This window comes from Athene noctua, chromosome 20 (genome assembly GCF_965140245.1).
Source record: "Athene noctua chromosome 20, bAthNoc1.hap1.1, whole genome shotgun sequence".
In the NCBI taxonomy this organism is placed as follows: Eukaryota; Metazoa; Chordata; class Aves; order Strigiformes; family Strigidae; genus Athene; species Athene noctua.
The window spans coordinates 4,623,046-4,649,472 of NC_134056.1; the positions used below are offsets into that span (position 1 = coordinate 4,623,046).

The window sequence follows — 26,427 nt, forward strand, 5'->3', positions numbered from 1 at the left end:
GGGATGGCTGGCGGAGGGTGGATCGGCTGCAAAGAGACTCTAATGGCCTCAGTGCTGTGCTCTGGGTCAGCTTTCCTTTTTAAAGATGCAATGGGAAGAAAAAGCCTTGGCTTCACCCCCATCAGCTCACAAACACTATACACAGCCCAGCTGGAAATTTTAACCACGAGGGCTTTTAATTCCACAGGAAATCTTTTGAAGTACAAGTCAGTCTTTGCAAATGAGTATCTTTGACTTTCTCGGGGGGTTCTGTTTGGGGCTGGGCGGGGGGCGGGGGGTGCTGGGTTTGGGTTTCATACATGTTTAATATTCTGGGCTTGGTCCCTGTGGCACCACATCCCGGGAGCACAAAGCCTCTGCTCCGGAGGGACAGTAGCCGCTTGGGCCGTGCTCCTGTGTACAGTTCTCACCGAGGTTTTCCATGCCTCGAGCCTTCCTCTTTGCATTTCTTGTGACCGTACGTCTCTCGTCGGCCTTCCTTTCTTCCCTTTTTCTTTTTTCCTTCCTGTGTAGCTTGGGAACTAAGCAAAGGGTTGGTTTTCACTAACCTTCACCTGGTGATCTGTTGTACAGGACTTTGGGAATCACAGAGGTGGGAGGAAAAAAAAAAAAAAAAAAAAAAAGAAGAAATAAATTACTTTGAGATGGGTTTTGAGGCCGAGCCTTTTGTCCCTGCATCTTCAAACATGGGGTGTTGTTTGCAAAGCTTTCACACAGGCACAGGAGTTTCCCTGCTGTTGAGGGGAGCAGTGCAGCACGAACTGGGGTGCACACACTAGGACAGGGATACTAAGGAGCCTTTGGCCTGACCTCTGTGAGTTGTGCCTGCAGAAACACAGAGCTCCCACCTTGGGAGCATGGAAAGGCCCTTTTCATACTGGCACCATATCAAACCTCTTCTGCTTTGAGAAGCTTCAGGGTTGCAGTTCCTAAAGCCACACACACAAGCCCGAAGGGCCCGTAAGACAGAGCAACAGAACCAAAATCCCCCCCCTGCCGGGACTTTTCCTTGCATCATTGCCTGAGCAGCCATGATTCCCTGACTTTGAGCTGCTCTGCTCCCCCCAGGCACCAGCAAGTTCACAGCCCTGACTCCAGTGGTCCCAGCACACGAGGCAAATGCCCACTACAAACTGGAGAATAAAACAAGATACCACCATAAATATGACAACTTTATTAAAATATACATATGAGTACAAATTAATGATTATATGGATAAAGTTCACTGTCTGTAAACAAATATATTAAAAAAGAGCACGTCTTTTTTGTGATATAAAGTGCAGTTATGTTTCCATATTATATACAATATGTCAGCATTACGGGGCGGGTTGTAAGGACTATGGAACTAACATCTGATTATAAGATAAAATTCTCTGAAAAAGTATACACCTACATATTACAAAAAAAGGGCTCAGGCTCGAGTTCATTTAGTAAACAAAAATCAGCTTCCCACCATGTTAAATGCAGCTAATGAGAGCGTGCAGGTCTCGGGGATAAATTAGGAGAGAGGCACTAACCCCCTTTTACGAAGGGAAACTTGCACTTCAGAGTTCACACCTTCCCCTCGTCAACCCCAAACTTGCATAGAGGAAAGAAACCAAAAGGACAAGACCTTGTGAAACACATGCATGTGTCTGCAGTTGGGGGGAATCAAATATACACGACTTTATGTACAGCTCTGATAACGGGGGCTACCAATGTACAGCGGTAAGGGCTTCGCCACCGAGCCGTGCCGGCACCGTCCCTCTACCCAGGAGAGGGACAAGGAGAGTAGTTCTGCATCGGTACGGGGGGACCAAAAAAAATGAAAACAACCCAAAAGCATCCTTAACACCAGTCTGTGGGATGTGTAGTGCTTACTAAATGGCATAGGGAGCCCTTGCTAAGGGAGGCGCTGCCGGGTTCTAGGAGTGGGGTGCGCGGCAGGAGCGGCAGCAGGCTTTGCTGTAGTACCAGTGGCTGCACAGGTTGACTTTGATGGCCAAAGCACAGTTGGTTCCTGCCTGGTCCTGGCAGCTGTCGTCTAGGAGGGAGAAGGGAAAAAGCATCGATATGGAAAAGAACAAAAAAATAAACCACTGTAAGCTCATGAGCTCGTTTCCACCCCCCATAGACAGCCTGCCCTGAACACCACAGGCTGCGCAACGAAGAGCAGAGGCCATGGAGCTTCTCCATAAATATCATTGTCAACCTAAGCAAAGGCATGAAAAGGTTGACCCATTTCATCACACCTGGCCTGAGGAGTCTTATTCGGTCCCAGCCCTCAAGCTCTTCTCGACAAAATGGAGCTGCCCGGGGATTGCTGGAGTCACCAAGGGAGCCTGGCACTGAGCTGCCCCCAAGCCAATGGCCTCCCGTGGTGGGGCACTGAGTGACCCCACCACACTCACTATTTCTGCCCCAAAAAGGCTGTGTGAGAAAGGGAAGGGGAATCCAGCAATGTTCCAGCAGGAGTCTGGGGCAAGTGAGCTGCTGGAGAGAGGGAGGGTGGCAGAAACTGTGGTGACACTCTCCCAGCTCCTTTCCAGAGCAATATTTTGCTTCAAAGCCATAGGATTTAGAGTTATATATATATATATATACACACACACTTTTTGCTTAAAATCCATAGGATGCATGAAACCAGGCTCCTTGCTACAAGAGGACCACGAGGCACCTTGCAAGCACCACGCTGCATCCCAGACCCTGCAGGAGAGGTCAGCTGAGGGCACCCAGCAGGTCCAGAGCCGAGCCAAAAACCAGCCCCAAATCTGTCTCCCATTTTCATGCTTTTCTCCCACACTGTCCTTATTCCCAAATCCTATTAAAGAATTAGAACTGCGTGTTCACTAAAGATCACAGGGGCTTTGAGCCAGCAGATGAGTCAGATAACGAGATAGTTACAAATCCCACAGGACATTTGGAGACCAAAAATCATTAAAATAATGGCACAGAAAAAAACTTCCTAAACGTTAGCTGGAATCACACAGAAGCAGCACCCGAGTCAGCTATCTAAAGCTCCCTTTTTTCTTAAGGTCAGAGCATGCTTCTTGTGAACTGTCCCCTCAATTTAACGGGGATACCTCCAGAAATAGCCAGTACACAGTGCCCTGTTACTTGGGCACAGAAGGAGAGCTGTCCTCTTTACGTCCTCCCTGGGCTGACTATCAAATCAGGGGTCAGTGGAAGCTAATTTGTTGAGCAGCGTTATCTGGGGGGATCGGTGCAAAAAAAAAAAAAAAATCCATGCTGAGGGGTGCCGCTGGCAGCACAGCTCACCTGGGGGCTCCGTGGGGCAGGGCTGCAGGTCACAGGTCTGTTTGCCCACCGGCTTCACCAGGGGGTCGCAGCCCCGCACAATGTCCTTCCCTTGGTAGCACTTCACGTCCCGCATCCTCACGCCGATGCCGCACGTTTTTGTACACTGGGGAACAGAGAAAGGGGGTGAGGCAGGGATCTGTGCAAAGCCAGGACATGCTAAAAAAGCTGTGCTTGCTGGAGACATCAGGGCAGGGGAACAAACTCTTCCCCTGACTGACTGCCATGTCTGAGCCCTGCACTGCTGGCCTCTCGCTGAGTTTGGTGCCAGCACCATCAGCTGCCCACAGCAGCCTCTGCCTGGGGATACGTGGATGAGTTCCCATTCCCCGGCACCATAATCCTCCCGCTGCCCTTTGCAAAAGGCCACAAAGGAGCTGGCCTGGTCCATACGCTGCTCCATGGCTGTGGCCACCCTGAGGCCATGGGACCCCCCACCAGTGGTCAGCATCTCTGCACATCGTGCTGGAGGTTTGCAGAGCTGCTCCTGGGCCTGATGCTCGCTGCCTGCTGCCCTTTGGATGCCTCGTCAGGCTGGGATTACAGCAGGGCTGCTTTAGCTAATTATAGGCTGCAACAATGGTTTGCAAGACTAAACAAAACGAGGCGCCTGGAGCATGGATGAGGAGGGCTGCGTCAGGGAGCTGGCTACTGCCTTTCACAGCTCCTTGCCCACACTCACTGGGCTCGTCCCCACGGCTGCCAAACCCTGGCTTGCATCTGCACGCAGGGTGCTGGGGCAAATGGTGTCCCCCAACCTCTGCGTCCCCAGGATTCCATACACACCCACCTGTGTCTGCAGGATAAGGGGAGAAGAAGTTGGGGGGGAAAGAAAAAAGAAAAAAAAGCCAAAGCTGACCCCAAACACCACTTCTTATTCCTGTTTTCCCTGAGCACAGCCAGTCCCCACTGGCAGGACAAGCTCTCTGCCCCGAGCTGCCCCCTGGGTGCTCCCTCAGGGGCTGTGTCCTGCACAGATTTGCCCATCTCCTTGGGGTATTTTGCAGGTGGTGTAGCCCTTGGTATGAGGGGATGGGGCACAACACACTCAACGCAAGCGCATTTTGAAGGAAGGGCATTTTTCCCCCACCTCCCTCCCACGGATCCCCTGGGCTGCCCTCACTTCCCTCCCCACTCACCTCTGACCAGGGGGTTGTGTACCACTTGAAGCACGGCCGCTCGAAGCACGTCGTCTCCTCCACGGGCTTCTTGGCGACGTCGCAGTCAGCGGGGTTGCGCGTCTTGATCTTGCCGTTGACGATCTCCAGGCAGAGCACGATCCTCTTCTTCACACCCCGGCCGCACGTGGTGTTGCACTGTGGGGACACAAGACCCACGCACCCCTGCCTGACCCCGCTGCAGAGCATCCACCCTCCACTGCCCCCCCAAAACCAACCCCGGCTCCAAGCCCTCCCCAGCCTGGGGCGAGGGGCTGCACTTACCCGCTCCCAGTCCTGTGCCAGCCAGTGCGAGGGGCAGTTCTTGTCCCCGCAGGGGTGGATGGCCAGCGGCTTCGTCTCCAGGTTGCACTGTGACTCCGGCACCACCCGCCCGTCGCTGGTTTTGCAGTACACGTGCCGGATCATCCTGCCGTGCCCGCAGCCGCCGCTGCACTGAAACCGCACCGGGCCCAGCGGGCGCTCAGCGGCGGGAGGGCAGCACAGCTCCATCCCCGGCACGGGGACAGAGATGCCTCCCCGGGGCTCCGCTGCCTCCCCAAAATCAAGGAGGGGTTATTGGGGCTCACCTGCCTCCCCAACCCCATTTTCCCCAAATCATAGAGAGATTATTAGGGCACAGATGCCTCCCCAACCCCACTTACCCCAAATCATGGAGAGATTGTTGGGGCTCAGATTCTTCCCCAACTCCTTTCCCCAAGTCATGGAGGGGTTATTGGGGCTCACATGCCTCCCCAACTCCTTTCCCCAAACCATGGAGGGATTACTGGGGCTCACATGCCTCCCCAACTCCTTTCCCCAAACCATGGAGGGATTATTGGGGCTCAGATGCCTCTCCAACCCCACTTTCCCCAAATCACGGAGGGATTATTGGGGCTCAGTTTAAAATAGCTGCAGGGAAGCTCAGCACATCCTTCCCCGGGCAGCCCCACCACAGCCAACACATCCCGTGGCCCCATCGCGCTGGTGCTGAGCAAAACTCAGCATCTCTCAAGGCCAGGGAGGAGGGGAAGCAGCAGGAGCAGGGAACCCGGGGGTGGCTCTCAAAGAGGTCAAGGCAAAGGGGACCAAGCAAGTGGCTGCAAATTTTCCTCCCCCCTCCCCGCAAAGGGCCAGGCAAGCGCTGCCCCAAGCGCTGGTGGAGGCGGCGAGCGCTCCCCGGCGCTTTTGCGGCCGCTCCTGCGGAGATGCGCGGGGTTTCACAGCGCCGCGGCTGCCATGGAAACTACTTATTTTTAGCTGATGCTCATGTATCAAAACTTGGGTAAAAATAGCTTGGGATGAAGGGGGTCTCTGTAGCAGAATTGCTCAGGAAGGGAAAAATGGGGGGTGGGGAAGGGAAAAATGGGGGGGGGAAAGTGGGAGAAAGGGGGGCAAAAGGGAAAAAAACAGGGAAAAGGGGGGGCAAAAAGGAAAACAACAGGGAAAAGGGGGGCAAAAAGGAAAACAACAGGGAAAAGGGGGGGCAAAAAGGAAAACAACAGGGAAAAGGGGGGGCAAAAAGGAAAACAACAGGGAAAAGGGGGGGCAAAAAGGAAAACAACAGGGAAAAGGGGGGGCAAAAAGGGAAAAAAACAGGTAAGGGGGGACGAAAGGGAAAAAAACAGGTAAGAGGGGACGAAAGGGAAAAAAACAGGTAAGGGGGGCAAAAGGGAAAAAAACAGGTAAGGGGGGCAAAAGGGAAAAAAAACAGGGAAGGGGGGGCAAAAGGGAAAAAAAACAGGGAAGGGGGGGCAAAAGGGAAAAAAAACAGGGAAGGGGGGGCAAAAGGGAAAAAAAACAGGGAAGGGGGGGCAAAAGGGAAAAAAGCAGGGAAAGGGGGGGCAAAAAGGAAAAAAAGAGGGAAGGGAGGGGCAAAAAGGAGAAAGAGAGGGAAAAGGGGGTGGCAAAGCGAAAAAAAAAAACAAAACAGAGAAAAAGTGAGAGGCAAGAAAAAAAAAAAAAAACAGAGAAAAATGGGGAGAGGGAAGGAAAAAAAAAACAGCAAAAGGGGTGAGGGGGAAGGGCAAAGGGGCTGCCTGCAGGTCTGCTGCAGGTGGAAGCTGCCAGGGAGGATGAATCCAACCCCAAACCTCCCAGCGCCAGACCCAGGCAGGGCCACCCGCAACGGGTCGTGGTGGCCACTCGGCCGGCCACCCGCCGCCGGGTCTCACCGGTCCCCAGTCGGAGACGGTCCACTGCCGGTCGCAGGGTGGCCCCGTGCAGTTCTTCTCGGCCAGGGGCCGGGCGCTGGCATCGCAGAGCTTCTCGTCCTCCGAGCAGCGGATGTCCCGGGTCACCACGCTCCGCTCTCCGCAGCGGGCTGAGCACTGCCGGGAGGGGATGGGGAGGAGGACAGTGTCAGCAGGGCCCCCCCGCCACTGCTACGGGAACTAGGAGCTGCTTTCTGTGGTTTTTTGTGGGGTTTTTTTTTCCACATCTTTAACATGAAACTCTAAAAACCACACACTGACAACACACAGGTGTCTAAAACAACCTGTAGCAAAGCCGCCCCTCTTCCCCAAAACCCCTCAACGGCTTCAGCGATCGGGTTAAGGTGCAGGAGGGTTTTATCCTGCCCAGGTGCTGTGCAAGCTCACTGCCAGGTGATGCCAGATGGTGAAAACCCAAAGCACCAAAACCGCCTGATCAGAGCTGAAAAGTTTTAGCTGTCACTTAGAGACAGGGCGAGATCTCCCGCGCCTCCTTCCCAGGAACAGCCAGCTCCTTTCCACCTCTTCGGAGAATGTTTTCCCCAAAACCGCACGACTGAGATTTTTATGCTGTGGATAAATTTGGCACCGCGCAGCCCAGTGACATTATTTAGAACTGGATTTGAGTTACTACAGTCTCACATACACACATTTGCTCCATGCATAACGTAAAGCAGGGAAAAGTGTCAACAGCACAGCGCTCAGACGCACTGCGCTGATATGTTAATCCTCAGATCCCTGAAATGTGCTTTTTATTTTATGCCTATTCCCCAGCCAACTTGGCACCCTACTTCAGATGGGATCCAAATGAGATTAGCTTTGCTGCTGGCTAAGAACAAACTACTCCAGGACTGTCTCAAGCAATCTGTCCCTGACACATGCTGGAGAAGAATATGGATTTCGGTAAAATAAGCCACTCTGGTTTGCTACGCTGGTCAAAATAACCCGCCAGCATGTGCGCAGGGAGCTCCTCTCTACCCAGCTGGGAATGTCAAAACATCCTGCAACACCAGGGAAGGCACCAGCCCCTCCATCAGCTCGAGGGAAACGACGCACCCCAGCTTACAGAGGAAAGGAGATATTTAACTGGCAACCAAGAAGCGTTTTGGGAACGTCCCTGGAGGAAGAGTGCGATCCTTTGTGGTGTAAACCATGGGGTAGGTTTGCACCCACGGACAGCTTGACTCGGAGCTCAGCCTACTCTTGCTTAGAAGGGGTCTGGGCTTGATTTGGGAGCAGGAATGACATCTGCTCCTTTGCTGAGAGTCAGCGAGCGTGCGGGTTCCAGCACACAGATGCTGTCACTATGGCAGGGGGCTGGTGTTGACACCCTGGGCAAGCTCAGAGACAGACCCAGACCCAAAATCTCTCTCCCCATGCACACCCACTTCCAGAAGGCATTGAAGAGGCAGGACTGTCTCCCAGCAATGCAGGGGAGCATAGTTACACCCCCATGCTTGCTGTGAGCCACGCTGGGTCCCCTCCCTGCACCACAAGTGGCCAGTCCAACACCAGTGGCAGCTGGGGGACTGGCTTCCAAGGCACCTGATCTCAAAGCCCAGCCCCAGCTCCCCAGGGAACAGCACTGATTTGGTCATTTCCATGGGTTTATGCTTGCAAGCGACATGCTGGAACGCTGACCATGCCTGGAAATTATTTCAAGGGCACAGGTCCTTTCACGTGTTCCCGAGCAAACCAACGAGCTACAGCAAGAGCAGCACTGCACCGTTTCCAACTGCTTTAGGGATCTGCTCAAGGCACTGCTAGGAAAAGGTTTAGTTCTGCAGGGGGTGCAGCAAAATTGGAGGCGAGGAAGGGAAGTTTATGGGAACATGATTCATGTGTGAGGTGGGATCTCCTCCCTGGCACCTCGCGGGAGCAAGTAGTGGTGGGAGGATCTCAGCCCCGAGCTCCTCAGTGGGCAACACCAGGACCTTCTGTTGATCAGACTGTGAGTGACTGATGGTGGTGCCCTCCCCATCCTGGAGGGGACCCAATGCTTCATTTTAAGAAAAAAAAAAAAACACAAACTAGTGCATGTTGGTCTGCATGCAGCCAAGTGTCCTAAAAGGCAGAGTGATCCCCGAACCATTCAGGTTGGAAAAGACCCTTGGGATCATCGAGTCCAACCCTCAGCCCAACTCTACAAAGTTCTCCCCTACCCCACATCCCCCAACAGCTCATCTAAACGACCCTTAAACACACCCAGGGATGGGGACTCCACCCCCTCCCTGGGCAGCCCGTTCCACTCTCTGACCACTCTTTCTGGGAAACATTTTTTCCTCATGTCCAGTCTGACCCTCCCCTGTTGGAGTTTAAAGCCGTTATGATGCCATGTGATGGCCAGAGATGAGTTTCAGTTGGAAAGCGCTGCTGGCACCCAGGCCAGCAGTCCCCAGGCACTTACCTCGGACCACTCGGACATCTCCCACTGGGGCCCGCAGGCCGGGTTCTTGCAGACCTTGCGCTCGTCTGGCCGGGTGATGTCTGCGGACTCGCAGAGGTCACTGTAGACAGAGCTGTCGAATCCCGGAGAGATCATCTTCCAGCAGCGGACGATGCGGAACTGGTAGCCTTCCCCGCAGGTGCGGGAGCACTCGCTCCAGCTGCTCGTCTCCCACCTGTGGAGGCAAGAGAGGCCGTCGGGGCGGGCACGGCTGGACCGGGACTGAGCATCCCACGGGAAAACCCTGCCTGCTCATGGCTGGAGGAGATGGCTGTGCTAGGAACGAGCTGTCAGGCTGCCAGAGAGAGGTTTTCCCACGGGATGGGATGTATTAACGTATGGTGGCTTCACCCAGCAGTCCTGAGCTCATCCCGTGGCAGCGGATACCAAAACCAGATTGCCAATGGGAAGGAGGCACTGGCACAGTGAGGCACAGCCCAGTACACTCGTTTCTCACCCACAGGCCACCTGCTCCCCGCCTGCACCAGCACATTTTGCTGCCATACCTTTTGCCCACGTCTGACCTCTCTTTTTTGCCTGATCAGCTGAAGTACGGAGAGGACACAACCATCCATCACTCTGCAAATCCCAGCAATAATGTCACACAAAGCTGTCTGAGCCCCAGTGGGACAGACATTCATGTACCACTGTCATTCTAACTCTGCTAACATCATGTGATGGGCTGGAAGAGCTGGGATCTGCTCTGAGATACTGCGTGGCCCTTACTGTCCCCTGCCACTACTGTCCTGACATTACAAGAAGGGAGCAGCTTGTAAACCAAGGGAAAAAAGAGACATAAAAAGTCAAGTTTTTTACAGTATAGTAACATTATAGCCATCCTGAATTAAAGAATATGCTAAAAATATAATAAACTAAATGGATCAGAATGCACAGCTCCTCTGGACACCCACTGCTGCCACCCTCCGAGCAGGAGAGCCCCCCCGGCTGCACGCCGGCCTCGCACCCCAGGTGGGGCTCCAGGCACAACAAGCAGCCGTAGGGAGATGTCACACATTTCAAGGTGTCACCTATATTCACAAGGGAGACACAACCAAGGTCTTTCCCGTCCAGATCATGCAAAATTTTCTTAACGCTTTCTGTTGGAAAAAGTGTTGCCAGCCCCAGCAGCACCCCGTCTGCCTAAGTGTTAGCAAATGTGCTCGGCTGCCCTGCCGGAGCTCCCGGCAGCTCCCTGGTTTACCCATCACCGAGCTGCGATCACCAGTAAATCACAGAGCAGCTCTTCTCTCTTACAGTGCAAGCCCATGGAGCTGGAACAGCACAACTATAAGGAGGGGCAGCTTTATAGAAGACCGGTGGGATAATCTAAGCATGAAAACAGCCCCAATATTCGTGCTAAAAAATTACAAAGTTGATGCAAGTAGAGATTAAAGTCCCCATGGCGTCTACAGAGCAGGTATGTTCCCAGCAGAAGCATCATCGACCTCCTCAGGCTTTTCTGGCCTCAGTTTGCAGCCTGCCCTGGCTCTCAGCCTTAACATGACAGGTTCAACGAGATCTTACGCGTGAAGGGGATGTGCTTTCCTCCCCCGTCCTCCTTCACAATTACCCGAGGCCAAAGCAAGCACTCCCCAGGTGCCACACCTGGTCCCTGGCATCGCTCTAGTCTTGTTTTGTGCTGTTCACAAGTGACACCATCGTTCTGGCTTTACATCTCCCTTTGCCCTGTCCATAGTCTGACACCATCAGAGTCCTCCTCCCTTTGACAGACCCCAGGTTGTCCTGCCCACACCTGCTGTTATGTGCAAACCTCCCAACAAGCACAGCCCGTGTCACCGACCAGCAGCGGAGATGCCCTGGGCCATCGAGCCTGGCTCTGGGCTGGGGTCACGCTTTTCCAACAAAGAGCCACATCAGAAAGGAAACCTTCTGAAGGACTTCCAGCATGGGGTCCCCTCGGCACCAGCTCTTGCCCTGAGACAAGCAAACCTCAGCGATGTTTAAGACGCTGAAGGGACCAGAGGAACGGATCCATGGCATGGGTTGCAAACCCGACCCTTCCACCCAGTTCACACACACGTCCCTCCACACGCGGGCCGGGACAGGATACTGCCTGCACTGCTAGGAGCTGGACTGGGTGGGAGCTCCACATGCAAACTCTGCCAGGATTTATGGAAGTTTTAACCCGGCAGCTTGAGCTACAGCACGCAGCGGGGGAAGTCATGCTGCATCCTGGTGCAGCCTGGGCAGATGTAACTAGGGGAGGAGGGACAGGGGTGCTACAGGCCATCCCTGCTGCCCCCCTCCCAAACCCACGCCGACCCCCTCCCCCAAATGGATCCACGGCACAGAAAGCACAGAGCCCCCCAGGAGCACCCTGGCGAGGTGGTACCTTGGCTGGCACTCTCTCCCAGCACAGAACTCATGGATGGGCTCGGGACGGGTCATGGCATCACAGTACGTATCATCCACTTCGATCCCATCATAGCGAACACACATAGCATATGTGGACATCACTCCTAGTTTCAAAGAGAATACATACACACAACAGAGGACGCTTGGTGATTTTGACATCCAAACTCTTTTTTTTTTTTTTTTTTTTTTTTAAAAACTTTTCTTTTGAGCTGCATTTTCCAAAACTTCCTCCCGGTGGCAAGCAGCAAGTCAGACTTTCTGGCCCACGGGATGGATGATGCTGGGAGGGGAGCACTGTGGTGGCCACCCCACCAACATGGCAGCACGCTTCAGTTTGGCTGGCTCTGAAGGTGAGCACGGCCACCCCTGCCAGGGCTTGCCACCAACATCAATATATGACTAACACATTTTTATAGGAAACGCTCGGGGCAACGAGTCTGCTCGGCAGCTCCCTCCACCGCGCAGCCATCAGCTCCCACCCTGCTGGGCTTGTGGGTGGAGGCAACAGAAAACAGCCCCCAACCCGCTCCAACCACCCACTCTCTCCTAAATACATTACACCCCGTTTGTGCCTGGGTGCTCCCCAGGTGCATCCAGCACTCCGGGCCAAGGAAGGGCTCCCAGGGCCTTTCCAAGGAGGCACTTGCCCCTCCTGCTCCCCCACCACAAGCACAGGCAGCCAGCATTGTCAGACCGAGACCTTTTCCCCCGCAGCCTGCCATGCCAGAGTAAATGTTGTGAAGTCCATTCTGGGACCTGGCTGGGGACCAGGAGGCTGCTCTGGCTACAGGTAACAAGAATTGCAGCTCTTGGGAACATATGGTTTACATGAAACTAAAAAAAGATCTACAGCTCTTGACATGGTATTGCTTCTCTGCGGTATGTCATTAAGAAAAGGCAATGAGAAAGGAGAAATTTTAAGTAAAATCTCTCTGCTAGTTGCAAACTAGGGCAGAGCAGCCTGGCCCAGTCAAGGGGGAAATTTGTTCAGAGAGGATTAAAGAAGTCAAAAATGTCCCAGAACACATAGCTGATGAGATCCTGGGGAAAGGGATGGCTTGTGAAGCTCCTGCTGCCAGCATGTGTCTGCTGGACAAGAACAAATGCTTAAAAAATAAAATCCTTGCATTTGCTCCATTAAGAGATGTCCCTTAGACTGCAATCTCCCCTCTCCCTTCTTTCTAATTCCAGAAGGGCCACGGGATCTGCATTATTTCAGGGATGGTGCTGTTGGGGAGCGGTGCAGCCGAGAGCAAGACCCACATGCGTGCTTCATCACAAGTGATGGGCTTGCAGGGGCCAGGACACCCTAACCAAGGAGTAAAGAAGAGAGATCAGCTTTTTGGGGGGCAAAAAGGGGGAATTTTTGCAAAAAGAACACAGGCTTGGTTTTGATATTCCTGGCATCTACGTCGCTGTTCCAGATTTACACCCTCGCAGCCGAGATCAGGCTCCAGGGCAGAAGGAGTGGGAGAAACAAAACAAAAATCAAAAAGCCAAATGCTATTTTGTTTCGTGCCAGAGCTGAACAATCTTCAAAATTTCACTCTGTGAGGAAGCAGCTGAGCTTTTCAACCCTCTCTGAACAGGCAAAAAGGGGAGGAAAGAAAAAAAAAAAAAAGGAGTCAGGATGCTGAGACTCAGCACAGGTTTGGGGATCCTGCCGAGCCCCAGCATATCTCCCTGGCTGGGAAGTGAAGGCGATGTTCAGAGCTCCCCCAAGGGAGGGTGTTTTGCAGGACGATGGACATGCCAGGCACCAACACCCGGCCCCCAGCACGCCTGCAGGGTGGATGGGCTTTGCACGCTCTCAGCCCCCAGCTCTTCTCCCCGCCTTTGCACCCAGGCAGAGCAGAACTGGGGTCGTGCTAAACCAGCTCCAGAGATGGCAAGATCCCCTACACATCACCAGGTCCTTCCCATCCCTAACAGACATAAAAGTGACTCACACACCAGGTGATTTCAGCAGTTGTGCAGAATTTGGCTGCTTCTTATAACTACCTGTGGTACATGTAGAGCTGCAGGGTTCATGGGAGGAAAGCTTCCACCTGTACATGTCAGCAGCACTCACACCTTGGCCCTTTCTTAACAACTTCAATCTGTTTCTAGCGATAAGCAAACAAAAAAAAAAAAACACAAAACAAAACAAAAAAAAAGGCATTTACAAGGCGAGCGGTGATAGGCCACGTCAGACACACACATCTGCCAGCAGGCTGCAGTTCGGTTGGGTTTGGGTGTGGGAGGGGATTTGCTTTGTTTGGCGGTTGGGTTTGGTTTTTCTGATTTTTTGGGGTTTGTTTGTTTGTTTTAATTGGTTTGTTTTGTTTCACAACATACCTGTCCTGAGCCCCAAGTAGAATCCCCAGCCCGGTTAGAGGCAGAGCTTCCACTGTCTAGAAATAGAGAGAATGGGATAAAAATACCCACAAGTAGAAACAGTTCAGAATTTAACAAAGTTTGCATTTTCTGCTCAAATACACCTGGCCCTCGGCATACAGTGACTAAAGGTGCAGTATCTCCTCCCCTGTGTCTCCAGGGCCGGGCACACCGACTCGTGCTGCCCAACGTGGCAGAGCTTTAGGCTGCTCAAATCTCAGCAGCTCCCTCCTTCCAAAAGCCAACACGTGGCACAGGAGTTCATAAGCTTGCTTCTCAAAGCACAATTTGCTTTTAAACACCAAGGCATGCCATTTGCCTACCCGCTGCTTTTGCCACTCTTGTTTTGTTTTGGTTTATTTTGGTTTATTTTAGGCAGGTAATTTGCATCTCTCATATCCACGCTGTGCTCAAACGTGTAATGCCATCGGGAAAGGAGTAACGGAGTCAGCCTGGTGTACAAAAAAAGCATTTGTCAAACCAAGAATAACAGCTTCTCCCACTTCATCCTACATGCTGTGAGGTTATAACACATCAGGGATACTGCACCTTTACAACAAGAGGCTTCAATTCTGTTCTCATACCTTTGTTCAAACCCTTGAAACAGCTACACTGAAATAGCGTACCAGGTTGTATCCTGACATCCAGTTGTCTCTGGCCTGGCGAGATATGCAGCTTGTATGATTTCTAGGCAGCAGAAGCTCTGAAATTGCCTTATTTAGTTGTTCGTCAGAAAAAGTTCAGGTCCAGTCTATCAAATCACCCTTTAAAAGGACACTGTTGAGAATCCAGCCGTTTTCTTTCGGACCCACCCTCCTTCCACCGCCAGCACTGAGCCTCCAGAAGGATTAAAAACAACAACAATCTCATTTTCCCTGTTGATTTTGCCTCTGTCAGTTTGGCAAATGGTCACTTCCTGCGTTTGAAATGGAACCGAAATGAATGTGACTATTTTTTGCCGAAAAATAACAACCTCATCTCACTATAAATAGTGCTTTATCTTGCCAAAACAGCTCTGCCTGGGGAACCCACATCAGCCCCTGATCCCAACTCAGCCCCGGCTGCCATCGGTGTGCTGCCTGCTGCCACCCAGCCAGGAGAGGGTTCACAAGATGACAGTTTTCAGTAAGATCCATTAAAATATACTCAACATCTGCTTTTTGTACTTTTAATTTGCCTGGAAAACAGGGTATTACCTAAATCCTCTGGTCTATACCCTGATCTCTGAGGCTCCAAAGTTATCTTGTGACTGGGACTCCTCTCACTGAAAGGAGAAAATAATTTTCAAAATAAGATTTATACCACATCTTGGGACAGAAAAAAAAAAAAAAAAAAATCTTTCAACAGTGTCCCTTTAATGTATGTGATCCTAAATAAAAAGCTGCTTCTATGCATAACAAGGTCGCAGGGACAAGTTCTTTCCAGATAAATCAGAGACTTGGTCATAGGGCAGCACTCTTACCATTTCAAAGACAAAACTGTCATTTTGTTCTCCTCTAAATAGAAACAGCAGCACATTGTCCCACAAAGCTTGTAGGCTTTTCTCTTTTCTTTTATTTTTCTTCTTTATTATAAGCTTTTATTATAAGTCAAGTATTTTCTTCCCTGCCTACACTTTGCTTCTGCTTTTCAAGCAAGCAACAGCACCAAAAATTAGCACCAGCTCCTCACCCCTAGCTGAGGTCTGGGCTGCCCATCTTCCTGAAACAGTGCCTGTAGCAGAAAAATAATCCTAACAGGTACACACAAACACCACAGATTGAGATCCAGAGTCCCTTGGCTCACATTTTTGTTTTATTTCAGTTTTTATTTTCAAGCAAAGGGGGAAACTCATGGCTCCTGTTGCAGGATCAGCCCTGGCGGCACACTACAGCATGGGATGAAGGACAAAAGATGCCTGGATCTATGCTGGCACGCCACAGAAAGGTGTTAACTGCTCCAGGAGAGGAAAAACAGCAGTGCATCCCTCCCACGGCACAAGAGCCACCCACCCGTCCCCATCCCAGTGGGGCTTGTTACCAAAGAGGAAATAACACACCACGCTGGTGCAACATGCTCCTATAACTGGATAAATTCCACCCACACTAAGAACTACAACAGTTTAGAAAGAAATAAGATGCCCCACCTCTAACCAACACTGTCCTGCGTGTACAAACTGGCTGGTTACAGTCTGCAAAGAAGTTATCTTCCCTTATTTGTTCATTGATGGGGAATAAAAGTGAGGAAAAAGCTCCCATCCATCCCAAATTGAGCCTGAAAAGGATGTGGGAGGTCTCAAGTCCAAGCTCCTGCCCAGAGCTAGGCTGACCCCAGTAAGAGACTGGGTCCCACACAGCCTTGCACAGTCCAGTGTTATCCATCTCTGAGGATGGAGATCCCCACCCTGTCCCACAGCAAGAGGTTTTCCCTTGTCCTCCATCACCATTTCCTTCAGTGCAGCTTCTGGCTGTCCCCTTCAGCTCCCTCCCTCCTGAAGAAACAAGTCCAATCCCAGTGCTCCTCAGAGCCCAGGACACGCCAAACCCCAAACCACATCCTGCTGCATTGGGGTGCCAGCAGGAGATTTAACCCTAGCCTCAGTAAGCTCAGCTGGGACTCCTCATCCATCACTCCCACCCAGGAGATACAGATTACTGATTAACATTAGGATTGCCACTGGGCTTGAAGTAATAAATAAGAAGTTGGGGGAAGCAATAAAGGCCTGGACACCAGCAGGCTGTCCCGACACTGTCCCTTCTGTCCCATCCCCTGGATCACCCACCTCCGTAGTGGTGGCAGAACAGCCAGACCCTGAGCCTACAAACATGTCCAGCTCTCCCTCCTCCACAAGTGCCCACACATGCAGATGCTCCAACTGTCCATGACATTATGGGACTTTGTGAACTGCTGGGGAGGAAAGCAACGCCTCCACGCAGTGAGCAAGGCCTCTTGAAATGAGGTCCAAATTGTTTTGTTGCCTTTTTCCTTCCCCACTCTATTTTTTTTAAATAAAGTAACATGCCTCCAAACAGCAGGTTTCCTGCAGCCCAACTGCCCCACATCTGCCTCCAGTGGACTTTCAACCCCCCACCACAGCCCCACAGTGAGGGATAGAGACAGTGAGGAGCTGAACATCTCTCAACCCAGGCTATAACCCCATCTGGGCCTGGATACAGCCTTTTGGCTAGTACAAAACTTGTTTGGATATGAACGTTTGGATCTGAAAGGTTCATATTTTATTCTAGAGAGAGGGGGCTGGGGGAGAAGAGGGAACACTGTAGAACAAAACCAAGGGGAGAATGGAGGGGAAAAGAAAAAAGACAATGCTGGGTGGGTATCCTTTCTGAAGGGGTTTAAATCCCTGCCCTGTGTCTTCAGTAAGTGCACAGCCAGGGTTAGTGCAAGGAGCTTTTTAGCACAAAAGAAAAACTGCCCTGGAGCCACCGACAGTCTTTTGTGGTTGTGCTGTAATAGCCAAGCTGCTCTGGATTTTAAAGCATACGAAGGTCCCTGTATTCCCAGGAGGTAGGAAAGCACCAGCCCCGTTTAACAGCTGCTGGGAGAGGTTTGGGGTACAGGGTGCCAGCCGAGGCCACCCAGGGAGTGTGCTGGGGACCAGGGGAGCCCCAGAGGACAGGGCACCCCCCTTCCTTGCCCCCGCAGCACGGTAAGGCAGGGGAGCGGGGGAGCTGACGGCGCTGCCCTCGCCTGTCAGAGTGCTAATGAAATGCTTGCTTTGGCAGCTGAAGGCAAAGTTTCCAAGCCAAGCCACGAGAAGAGATGATAGACTCAAACCCTTGGCAATGTTTTAATGTTCGTATCATTAAGAAGTTTGTTGATACATTTGGCTGCACGGACATTTTCTTTAGCATAAGCTAGTATAAGTTGCGGGTAAATACAGCCAACTATATACAGAGCGCATCTGCTCAGTGCTTTACATCTTCTGAAGCTCAGCACCATCACCTGTATTTTACTGGTGGTGAAGACTGGCAGGGTCAAAAGAGACTTTGACAGAAGTGTGAAAGCAGCAGAGCCAGGAGGAGACCCCCAGGGGAGCCTTGGGTGCTGTGGGCCCCAAACAAGCCGTGGGGGTGCACAGTGGGACCCCAATCCACAGCTGTGGGTCTGTGACCTGCATGACTCCCAAGGCCCCGATCCCAGCTCAGGCTCTCCGGGGAGTGCTCTCATCTGTAGCTACACACAAAAGAGGGCTAAATGCCGGTCTGCAGCAATGATCCCATCTCGGTCCCCATGCACTCCCACTGGGAATGAGCTCCCAGGGGCTGGGAGTAAAGGCTGCTCCCCAGACAGCCCCGGGGCACCTTGAAATGCCCTAGACACAGACTTGGGAACAAGCACTAGCCGGAGACTGCCTTTCACCCAGCCCATCCTTGCCTGGAGAAACTCTGCTGCTAAAGATTAAGCCTTTTTTTTTTTTACCTCCTCACTGCATTTTATAACACTATCACTCCAAACCAGCCATTAAAAAGGATCCTGAAGTGACAGTCCTAATATCAATCAATGAGCTGCCACTGGAGAGCTTTTGATATCCCTGTCAAAGCAATGGCTAATTGCCCAGCTTTGGCATCTGTCAGGGCAGCAAACCCAGGCTGTTTCTGCAGGCCCTACAGAGAAGCTCCGGTTGTGCTGCTCTGCTGCTCCAGCAGCAGGTTAAGCAGGCAGGGCCATGCCTGGGAGCTGCTGGGAGTATGTTCCTGCCAACACAAGCGAGGAGGATCGTGGGTGGCAGTCAACAGGGTGGGTAAAAAGGGGCCAGGTCCAACTTCTGCTGCATCAGTACCCGGAGGAAGAGGCCTGGGGAATCAGAGCAGGATGTCAAAAGGAAAAGGCTTCTCTACAGCCACGGCTCCAGTAACAAGCTGTGACAGGCAGAGAGCAATGCACAAGCTGACAGCCATCAGCACAGATTTGCCAGCATCCCCACTAAGGAAGGCGGCGAGCTTTCCTCTTGCTTAAATGCTCTCTTGACTTTCTGCTCCCAAACCTCTGGCCCTTCCTTCCAAATTAACTTCCAACAGAAAGCTTTCACATACATCATCCTACCCCCACTTACCTTCTGGCTTCCAAAGCAGATAGAAGCCGTGCAATAGGGTCTGCATTGAGTACAGGGCTATGAGTCAAGAAGAGCAATAAATAGGATTTACTATAAAGACATGTCTCCTACCTTGCTTTGTGGGTTCTGTTCCCTTGAGGGCTGGTCATGGTGACAGTGGCGTTTGAAAACGGTGTCTCCGCAGACGTGTTGATGGCTTTGCCGTTGCTCAGCTCCATGTAAGTGCTATTGATGGTGTAGGTCACAACGTCATCAGTGTCCTCGTAGTCAACATAGAGGCTGTCAATATGTGACCCCACAGAGTTGATCGGGTCTCCCTGGGCAAAGATACTGTTCATGGTCATGTTGAGCACCATCTCCTTGGAGTCTGAGGTCTTGTCCAGGAGCTTGTCCGTGATGGCGTTCTCCAAAAGGAATTCCCTGGAGGTGAACCTGGGGTCCAAGTCTCTGTCGTCATGGTCTGTCTGGTAAGTAGACCTGGTTACGTTTGAATCTAGATTGGAGCCAACAAGGGGGAAACAACAGTGACAACCACAAAATGCATTCAGGCTGGGAGGCGAAAGCAGCCCAGAGCAGCAGGGGCACGCTGGAGCCTGAGCAGCCACCTGGGAGGTTAGAGGCAGGAGTTGGGGTCTTGGGGAGGGGGAATCTCATGGGGTTGTACCCCTTTGGGAAGGGTGTGCAGCTCTGTGGGTCTCCTCCTGCTATCGCATGGCCAGAGGAGAGCTCAGCACCTGCCAGCACTGCCCCAAGCAATAGCAGAGGTCAGAAACGGAGAAGCCCTCCTGGCCCCAGAGCCCATGCAGCCATGCTGGGAAAGCACTCAAGGCAGTTTGATGGTGGGATGCCCAAGGGACTGGAGTGGGAAGGAGGTTGCTGGGAGCTGTGGAGAGGTGGGATGACAGATGATGTTGTGATGGGGAGCTTTGTGCACCCAGGGCTCCCTCCTGTCCTTGGCAAGAGGCAAAGCATGGCAGGGCACCAGCAGGGAGACCTTACCCATGGCCACCCACCCACCCACCAGAAACCAGAACCTGAAGGGCAAATAGGATTTATGAGCAGAGATGTTTTAAAGAACTTTCCAAGGTTTCCAAAAAACAAACCAGCAGAATCACCAGAGGTAGAGACAGAGCGTTTCTCAAACAAGAGCTCTGAGAAGCAGAACAGTGAGGCCCAAGTCTCCTCCTTACCTTGGGGTTGTTTGCCCTTCAGTTTTGGCTCACAGTCAATTGTTTCTGCTCTTTCATAGACCTCATTGGTTTCCTGACCTTTGCTCAAGTTTAAATCTTCCTCCGTGTCCTGCCTTCCAAACACCTGGTTCTCCAAGTCTATCCTTTCCCTGGAGATTTTCCCAAAATAGGTTGCGTTGTGCTGGATAAAACCCAACGGCATGTCTCCATCAAACTCTCTGCTTTCTTCACTATCTGACTCCGAGAAGGTGTAGTAGATGGGCTGCAGACTTTTTGAGTGTGGCTTCCTCAGGAGGGTGTATTCAAACGTGATGGATGGATTCTTGCCATTTTGATTCCAGACCTAGCAAACAAATTATTAGGGGATGCAGTGAATATACAGTATGCAAATCTTGTGATTCATCTTAGCCTTGAGAATCGGTGAGCATCTACTTCGCTATTTCCAATCTGCTTTCCATCATATTGCCAACTTCATACAACTGGAGCCCAGCACAATTTTCCAAGGCTTATTTGGCAGCACCATCCTGGGGATTAGCCCCAGCTCAGGGACTGGGAGACACAGGTGACACAGGTGACACTTCCTCCTCTGCTGCTGAGCAACCAGTGACTTAGGAGAGTCCCTTAAGAAGTTACTGACCATCACATGCAAGCCCATTTTTTTGTGGCTTTATGAGGAGCATGCACATACCCCTTCAGCTAGAACATCCCCACTGGGGATGGGGACCCACAGCTGATGCACTACAACCTCTTACTGGTCTAATGCTTTATAAGAACCCAAACAACCACCCCTTCCCCTTCCAGAGGGGCCCAGGACTACACAGAAGATGGCAGGAGTTGGGGTCTGGATGGCTGCCCACAAGAAAATTAAATTACTTTTCTTCATATGCCTGGTTTTAGATGGTTTGCTTTCAAGAAAGAGTTGGGGGTTAAGTTCTGTGCACTTGTCTAAGCTATCTGGCCCAATTTCTTATTTTCACTTTTCCTGACAGGTAACGGATAAAAATGCCAAGAAGTAGAAGAGAAACCCCCCTGCAGTGCCTGAGGCATCCTCTCACGGCAGAGAGAGGGGTTACCATGCCCACGTTCATTACTCACAGCCCTGCGTGCATCCGAGAGCACTGACGCAAATAAAAGAGGTTCATGCAAGGAACTGGGCACAGTCACTGCTCCCACTCCCCTCCTCAAGCTGCCCACGAAAGCTGTGAAACCACAGCAGGACTCTGCTCTGACACCCACCGCTTCCTTGATCCAACAGATTTTTTCCTTCCCCATCACCCCCAGCCTTGCGAACTTGAAGAGTCAAAGCTCACCATTATATTCAACCCTTGATTTGTCGGTCCTTGTGCAACAATATACTCTATGCCAGTCTCATAAACATCCATGGGCCTGCGGTACTTGAACACCGTGCCTGCAATGTTGAAGTTCTTTGGACTGTCAACTTTGTAGTTCCCGTTGAAGAAATAGTAGCCGGCTTCGTCAGCCACAGCTTCAAACAAGAGAGAAAAATCAGTGCCGTCACATGTAAGAGCAGTGGTATGTAATATTGCCACTTGTTCGTTTAGGGGATAAAATTATTAGTGTGTCACAGCAATTAAACAAGTGTTTCTCCTACATTACAATGCATCTGCCACCTATTTCCAACATATACCAAGTGAATACGTGCGCAGAGTTCTGGGCCACGTGTCCCTCTACATTGCAAGTTCCTGGGTGTATGTGGCTTGCACTAGTCCATGGCTCCTCTCACCCTTTCAGCACTAGCACAGCATGAACATTTAATAATCACAGCTCTGCAGAGAATAAGGAGACTGTCAGATGGCTAACAGACTGTCAGATTAACTCCTTGGGAGCACTGACCCAGCAGTTGCCCAAGACAGGTCATCCAGAGCTAGCCCAGGAACGGTACTAAATCCAGCCTTCCTGCACACGGCCACGAGCCTTTGAGGCAGCACAGCATCATGGCAGTAAATGTGCTTCTCTTGGGCAAGTCCAGATTTTTTCACACTCCTCCTGAGCAGCTATGCCATCTCCATCATGAGATGGACAGCGTGGCCACCAACATTTCAGTGAGGCAACATGCAGGTCACATCTCCTTGGTGCTGTTGTCATGTGGCCATTGCACATTCCCCAAATGGAAGAAAAAAATAAAGTCAAGGGGATGACAAGAGAGGTGAAGTCACTGAGCCATCTGTGATCCGGCACCAGTATGTTTGTCATACCACACCGAAGTAGCAACAATATTGACCAAGAGTTTCTGCATTAAAGTAATCGATACAGCCCAGGTGCTCAGACTGCAGAGAGAAACGCACTGGCTTAGACATCGCAGTTGTGATTTACACTGACTACGGATTTAGCTCATGTCTGCAATAAAACTACGCTCAGCTTCGCGTTGGAAAAAGCATTAGCTAGTATAGGCATGCATTCTAGGGAAGTACCAAGAGGTTATACACACCCAGAACATCTGCAGATTTTTTCCGTTCTACTATCTGGATATCCCTTGCTCCAGCAGGAATGTGTGTTACCAGAGAATAGCCTACGGGAAACTACAGATTAATGAAAGGAACTTTGTAACAAATAAATCGGAACTAAACACTCGGTAGTCGATACTGCAATATAATCAAGCATTCTGGCCTTGATCCAAAATTATTTTTAAGGAGTTATGGATTTTTTTAAAAAAATAACCAACCCTAATGGGGTGGTGATCACTGTTAGGCTGCAAACAGGACCTTATTGATAATAGAAAAGAAAAATGTGTGAACTATCCATCCCAGTTTACAGTGGAAAAAGACCAGCAAGGGGGGAAAAAGATGCAATCCTTCCATGCACAAATATCATGTTTATCTAAACTGGTGTAAGAAAAGATGTCTGAAGGTGCTCTGTTAGCTAAAGAAGCTGCCCTGTGGTTCAGTACTGAACCCTGTGCTAGCCAGTCTTGCCAAAAGCCCAGCAAGAGATTACAACTTGTTTCTCCTGACTCACCCAGTGCTAAGCAAAGGGAAGCGATGGGACAAGTCCTCCTAAGGCCCCTGAGGTTCCCACACCTTGCCTCAGAGAGCATTAATCATTATTCCTGAGTTGCACTGCTATGTTTAGGTTCTGTTGGTTTACATCACACTAATTACAGAAACCCCGGTCTTTCAAAATATCCTTGCTTCCTGTTATTACAAATCATTTATTTCTAGTCTTACTGGGTCATGAGAAAGAAGACTAAAATAGATGCTAGCCTCTTGCATAACCCATTTGCACCACTTGGCATCAGAGACCTCAGGCTTCTGACAAGAGCCACGCCAAGTTACTGGTTTTCTTTAAAGAAAGCTTTCCCTGCCCAAATTTACAACTGGCATTAACGCACATAGAGCATGTGGGGAAAAATGAGGCAGGGCAGTTAGTAAGAGCTGAAAACAACTTACCAAAAAATAAGTATGTTTTAAAAATAGCCCTTTGATACAAAAGGTCCCCAAAAGTCTTACCAAGATGAGAATTTCCTTTCCGGTAACTGCCGGTCACATGAGTGCAGCTGCTCCCATCTCCTTGGCAAACTCCACATTTATCCAAGGTGTGGGTGGAAAAGAGAATGCCATCACATCCAATCGGCTAAAAAATTCACAAATAGAGTATCGAGGGTCAGGCAAATGTCGCACCCATTGTAATTTTCTGAATGCTACTAACAATATTTTTGCTATAATGTTTAACAACCTCACATTTTCCAGACACGCAAACCCCTCGGAAATCAGTGTATTTGCAGGATGTTCCATCCCGAGCCTGAACCATTAATTGTCTCTGACCATCCACAGTGGTGCAATGGAGGTCACAGGGCTTGCTAGAAATGTGAACATAGTCATCTAAGGGGAAAGGATATAAAGATATATTCAAAACAGCAGAAACACAATCACTTTCATCCTACCAATGTCAATGAATCTCTGCCAAGCTAAACAACAGCAGCAACAGCACAATTGCACAGCAGCCAGCAGTTCAGAAGCTACCATCTCTTGTGTTTCAGGCTGGACAGGAGATTGCACTTTTGCCAGCCCCACTGCTGCAAACCTTTGCACAGGCAGGCTGTCCCCTCTGCTGCCAGGAACGGACGCACCCAGTGATGCCATCACTAACGTCAGCCCAGGGGATGCACCGGAGCAGCAACAGCCACTGATCTGTGCAAGGACTTGCAGTAGTGATACACGTACACATTACACAAAAACATATTCACGTTCACATATCACCATTGAATACACGAGTTAAATTAGCATAGATACATTATTATCAATACATACACAAGTAAGACTATATTCAAAACCACAGCAGCTTAAAACGTGAGAACTTTTCCATAAACATTCACCCGAGTTGGATTTAATTCGCCCCTTTGCTCTCTGCAGGCAACTGGCTGGCTGCATCCACTGGCACAGTAGTCCCGTATTTTACAATATCCACAGGAAACAACTGACAAATTCACATTTGCATCAGAAACCCAATGCTAAATGTCGAACTCCTCCAGCTAGTGAGCGGTCATATACCCACTGGCCTGCACGCCCAAGAAAGACAGCATCAGTGTCAAAACATTATTCTGCAATTCCCCCAGGAGCCATGTGAACGCCTGCTAAAAAACAAAACAATTCACTGTAACTATTCTGGTGAAGCATCTAGAAGAGCAAATATGTTTAAAGAAATTGTCACCTTGCCATAGGAAAGGGACAAAAGCAGGCAAGTAGTTATAGCTAACCAGCCTGCCACGGGTCAAGTTCTACCACACTGACCCTGCCAAGAAGGCTGGTGAGACCGGGGCTTGTTTCACATAAAAGGAGGTGACAAGTAATTTCATGAAGCATTATTGTTCTTAGGTATGTGCAGAGACCCCTAAAATCAGAAAGTTGTATGAGACCCCATCTCTATTTTCAGACACCCAAATGGCACTGTGTATCTGAAGAACCAGCTCTCAGGAGCATCCTCAGTTCCCAATAGCTCTAAAAATCTGTCATTGTTTTTGTTCAATGCTTGATTTTGACGGGAGTTAGGTGCCCAAAAATCAAACAAAATCTCCGTTTCTGACTCCTAAGTGATTGCTGCAGTCCTGCATCGCTCATCCCAGATGACCAAACTGACTGACTGCATCTTGGTGACATTCAACAGAGCACATGAAGGGTGTGGGAGTGAACAAATGTCACCAAAATGCAACGCAGCCAGTCATGGCCCCAGCTCAAAGGACACTTGTTCGGGTGAGCCAGACTCTCCCTGCCAGCACAGTCCATCACCCCATGCTCTTGCATCCTCCTCCAGCCTTTCAGCTCTCTGGTCCTCAGGAGCTGGGACCAACACAGGCTACAGCCATAAATTCACATTGTTTTATTTTTAAGCTACCCTACAGCTGCAAAACACACCTTTGAACTTGGGAGACAGCTGATTGTGTCTCTGAAAAATCACTTTAAAACAGCAGAGGAGGAGCCTTCCTGCAGGCTATAGCATCATAACTATCAAAATATTTTGGCTAAGCATTATGAAACACACAAAGAATGTCTTGTTACCAGGATATAAAGGTTTCCATTGATACGTTCTGCCGTTATACACATGGGAGTTAAATGATGAACACTGCTCCTCTCTAAAGCTCCTTCCGTTCGCAGGGCACTCCTAGAATGGGATACATTAATATCCTGATGAAAACAAAATGCAGGAAAGGTTTCTGGCACATCTCGAGAGGCTGCAAGGAGTGTTTCCATTGTCTGCCCCATCCAGAAACACAACCTCCTTCTCCTCCCACTGCAGGGGCAGCCAGGGGAAGTCCCCCCCAGGGAGATGGTACAAGAACCACTCGCTGGGTTTTATGGCTCCCAGTGCAGGTAAAAGGCCCAAACCCCCACACAATGGTGATGAGCACCAAAGAAGGGAACTCCAGCTGCTTGGAGGGGCAACAGGTACAGGACAAGTGGTGTCCCCTCTCCGAGGGGCCCAGAAATGCCACTGCATGAAGCAAGTGTGACTCTCCACATTTTGTATCGAGTGTTCCCAATGAGAAAAAGGATATCCTTACTTGTACTTTGCAGAGCTGGTATCTTTTGGATGTTCCAGTGCATGTTTTATTAGCCAGCCCACTCACTGACTTTCTTCTGAATGAAAAAATGATGGTTAGACAGCGGTCAGAAACCCTTCTTTTCCCTTTTTTAAATATATTTGTCCCCTGCTTCTGTAAGACCGATCTCCACATAGCAGAGCCTCAGAGATCTATCACAGTCTCACTGGAGACTTGAAAGCAAAGGTCTCTCTGGCTTTGTTACCTGCAGCATCAACTATTCTTATTACAGCATCCTAGGAGGTGTCATGGGGATGAGGGCCT

The 26,427-nt window shown here is 50.5% G+C and overlaps 1 protein-coding gene across 7 annotated transcripts in view; it reads right to left on the reverse strand.

The window, feature by feature from the left end:
• Positions 1-1,151: 1,151 nt before the first annotated feature.
• ADAMTSL2 (ADAMTS like 2) overlaps positions 1,152-26,427 on the reverse strand; it is a 28,578-nt gene continuing 3,302 nt past the window's right edge. For 5 of the 7 annotated variants that reach the window (XM_074923675.1, XM_074923680.1, XM_074923677.1 and 2 more), the window contains 16 exons: positions 26,125-26,200; positions 25,622-25,724; positions 23,802-23,947; positions 23,576-23,699; positions 22,558-22,638; positions 21,419-21,594; positions 20,109-20,451; positions 19,030-19,411; positions 13,491-13,594; positions 11,467-11,593; positions 9,075-9,288; positions 6,629-6,784; positions 4,740-4,910; positions 4,437-4,613; positions 3,259-3,403; positions 1,152-2,023 (listed from right to left, as the gene is read on the reverse strand). In XM_074923675.1, the coding sequence (XP_074779776.1) occupies positions 1,905-2,023; positions 3,259-3,403; positions 4,437-4,613; positions 4,740-4,910; positions 6,629-6,784; positions 9,075-9,288; positions 11,467-11,593; positions 13,491-13,594; positions 19,030-19,411; positions 20,109-20,451; positions 21,419-21,594; positions 22,558-22,638; positions 23,576-23,699; positions 23,802-23,947; positions 25,622-25,724; positions 26,125-26,200 (2,644 nt within the window). In that variant the 3' untranslated portion in view covers positions 1,152-1,904. The remainder of the gene's footprint in view (positions 2,024-3,258; positions 3,404-4,436; positions 4,614-4,739; positions 4,911-6,628; positions 6,785-9,074; positions 9,289-11,466; positions 11,594-13,490; positions 13,595-19,029; positions 19,412-20,108; positions 20,452-21,418; positions 21,595-22,557; positions 22,639-23,575; positions 23,700-23,801; positions 23,948-25,621; positions 25,725-26,124; positions 26,201-26,427) is intronic. The other 2 variants (XM_074923676.1, XM_074923681.1) reach the window with 2 other exon arrangements.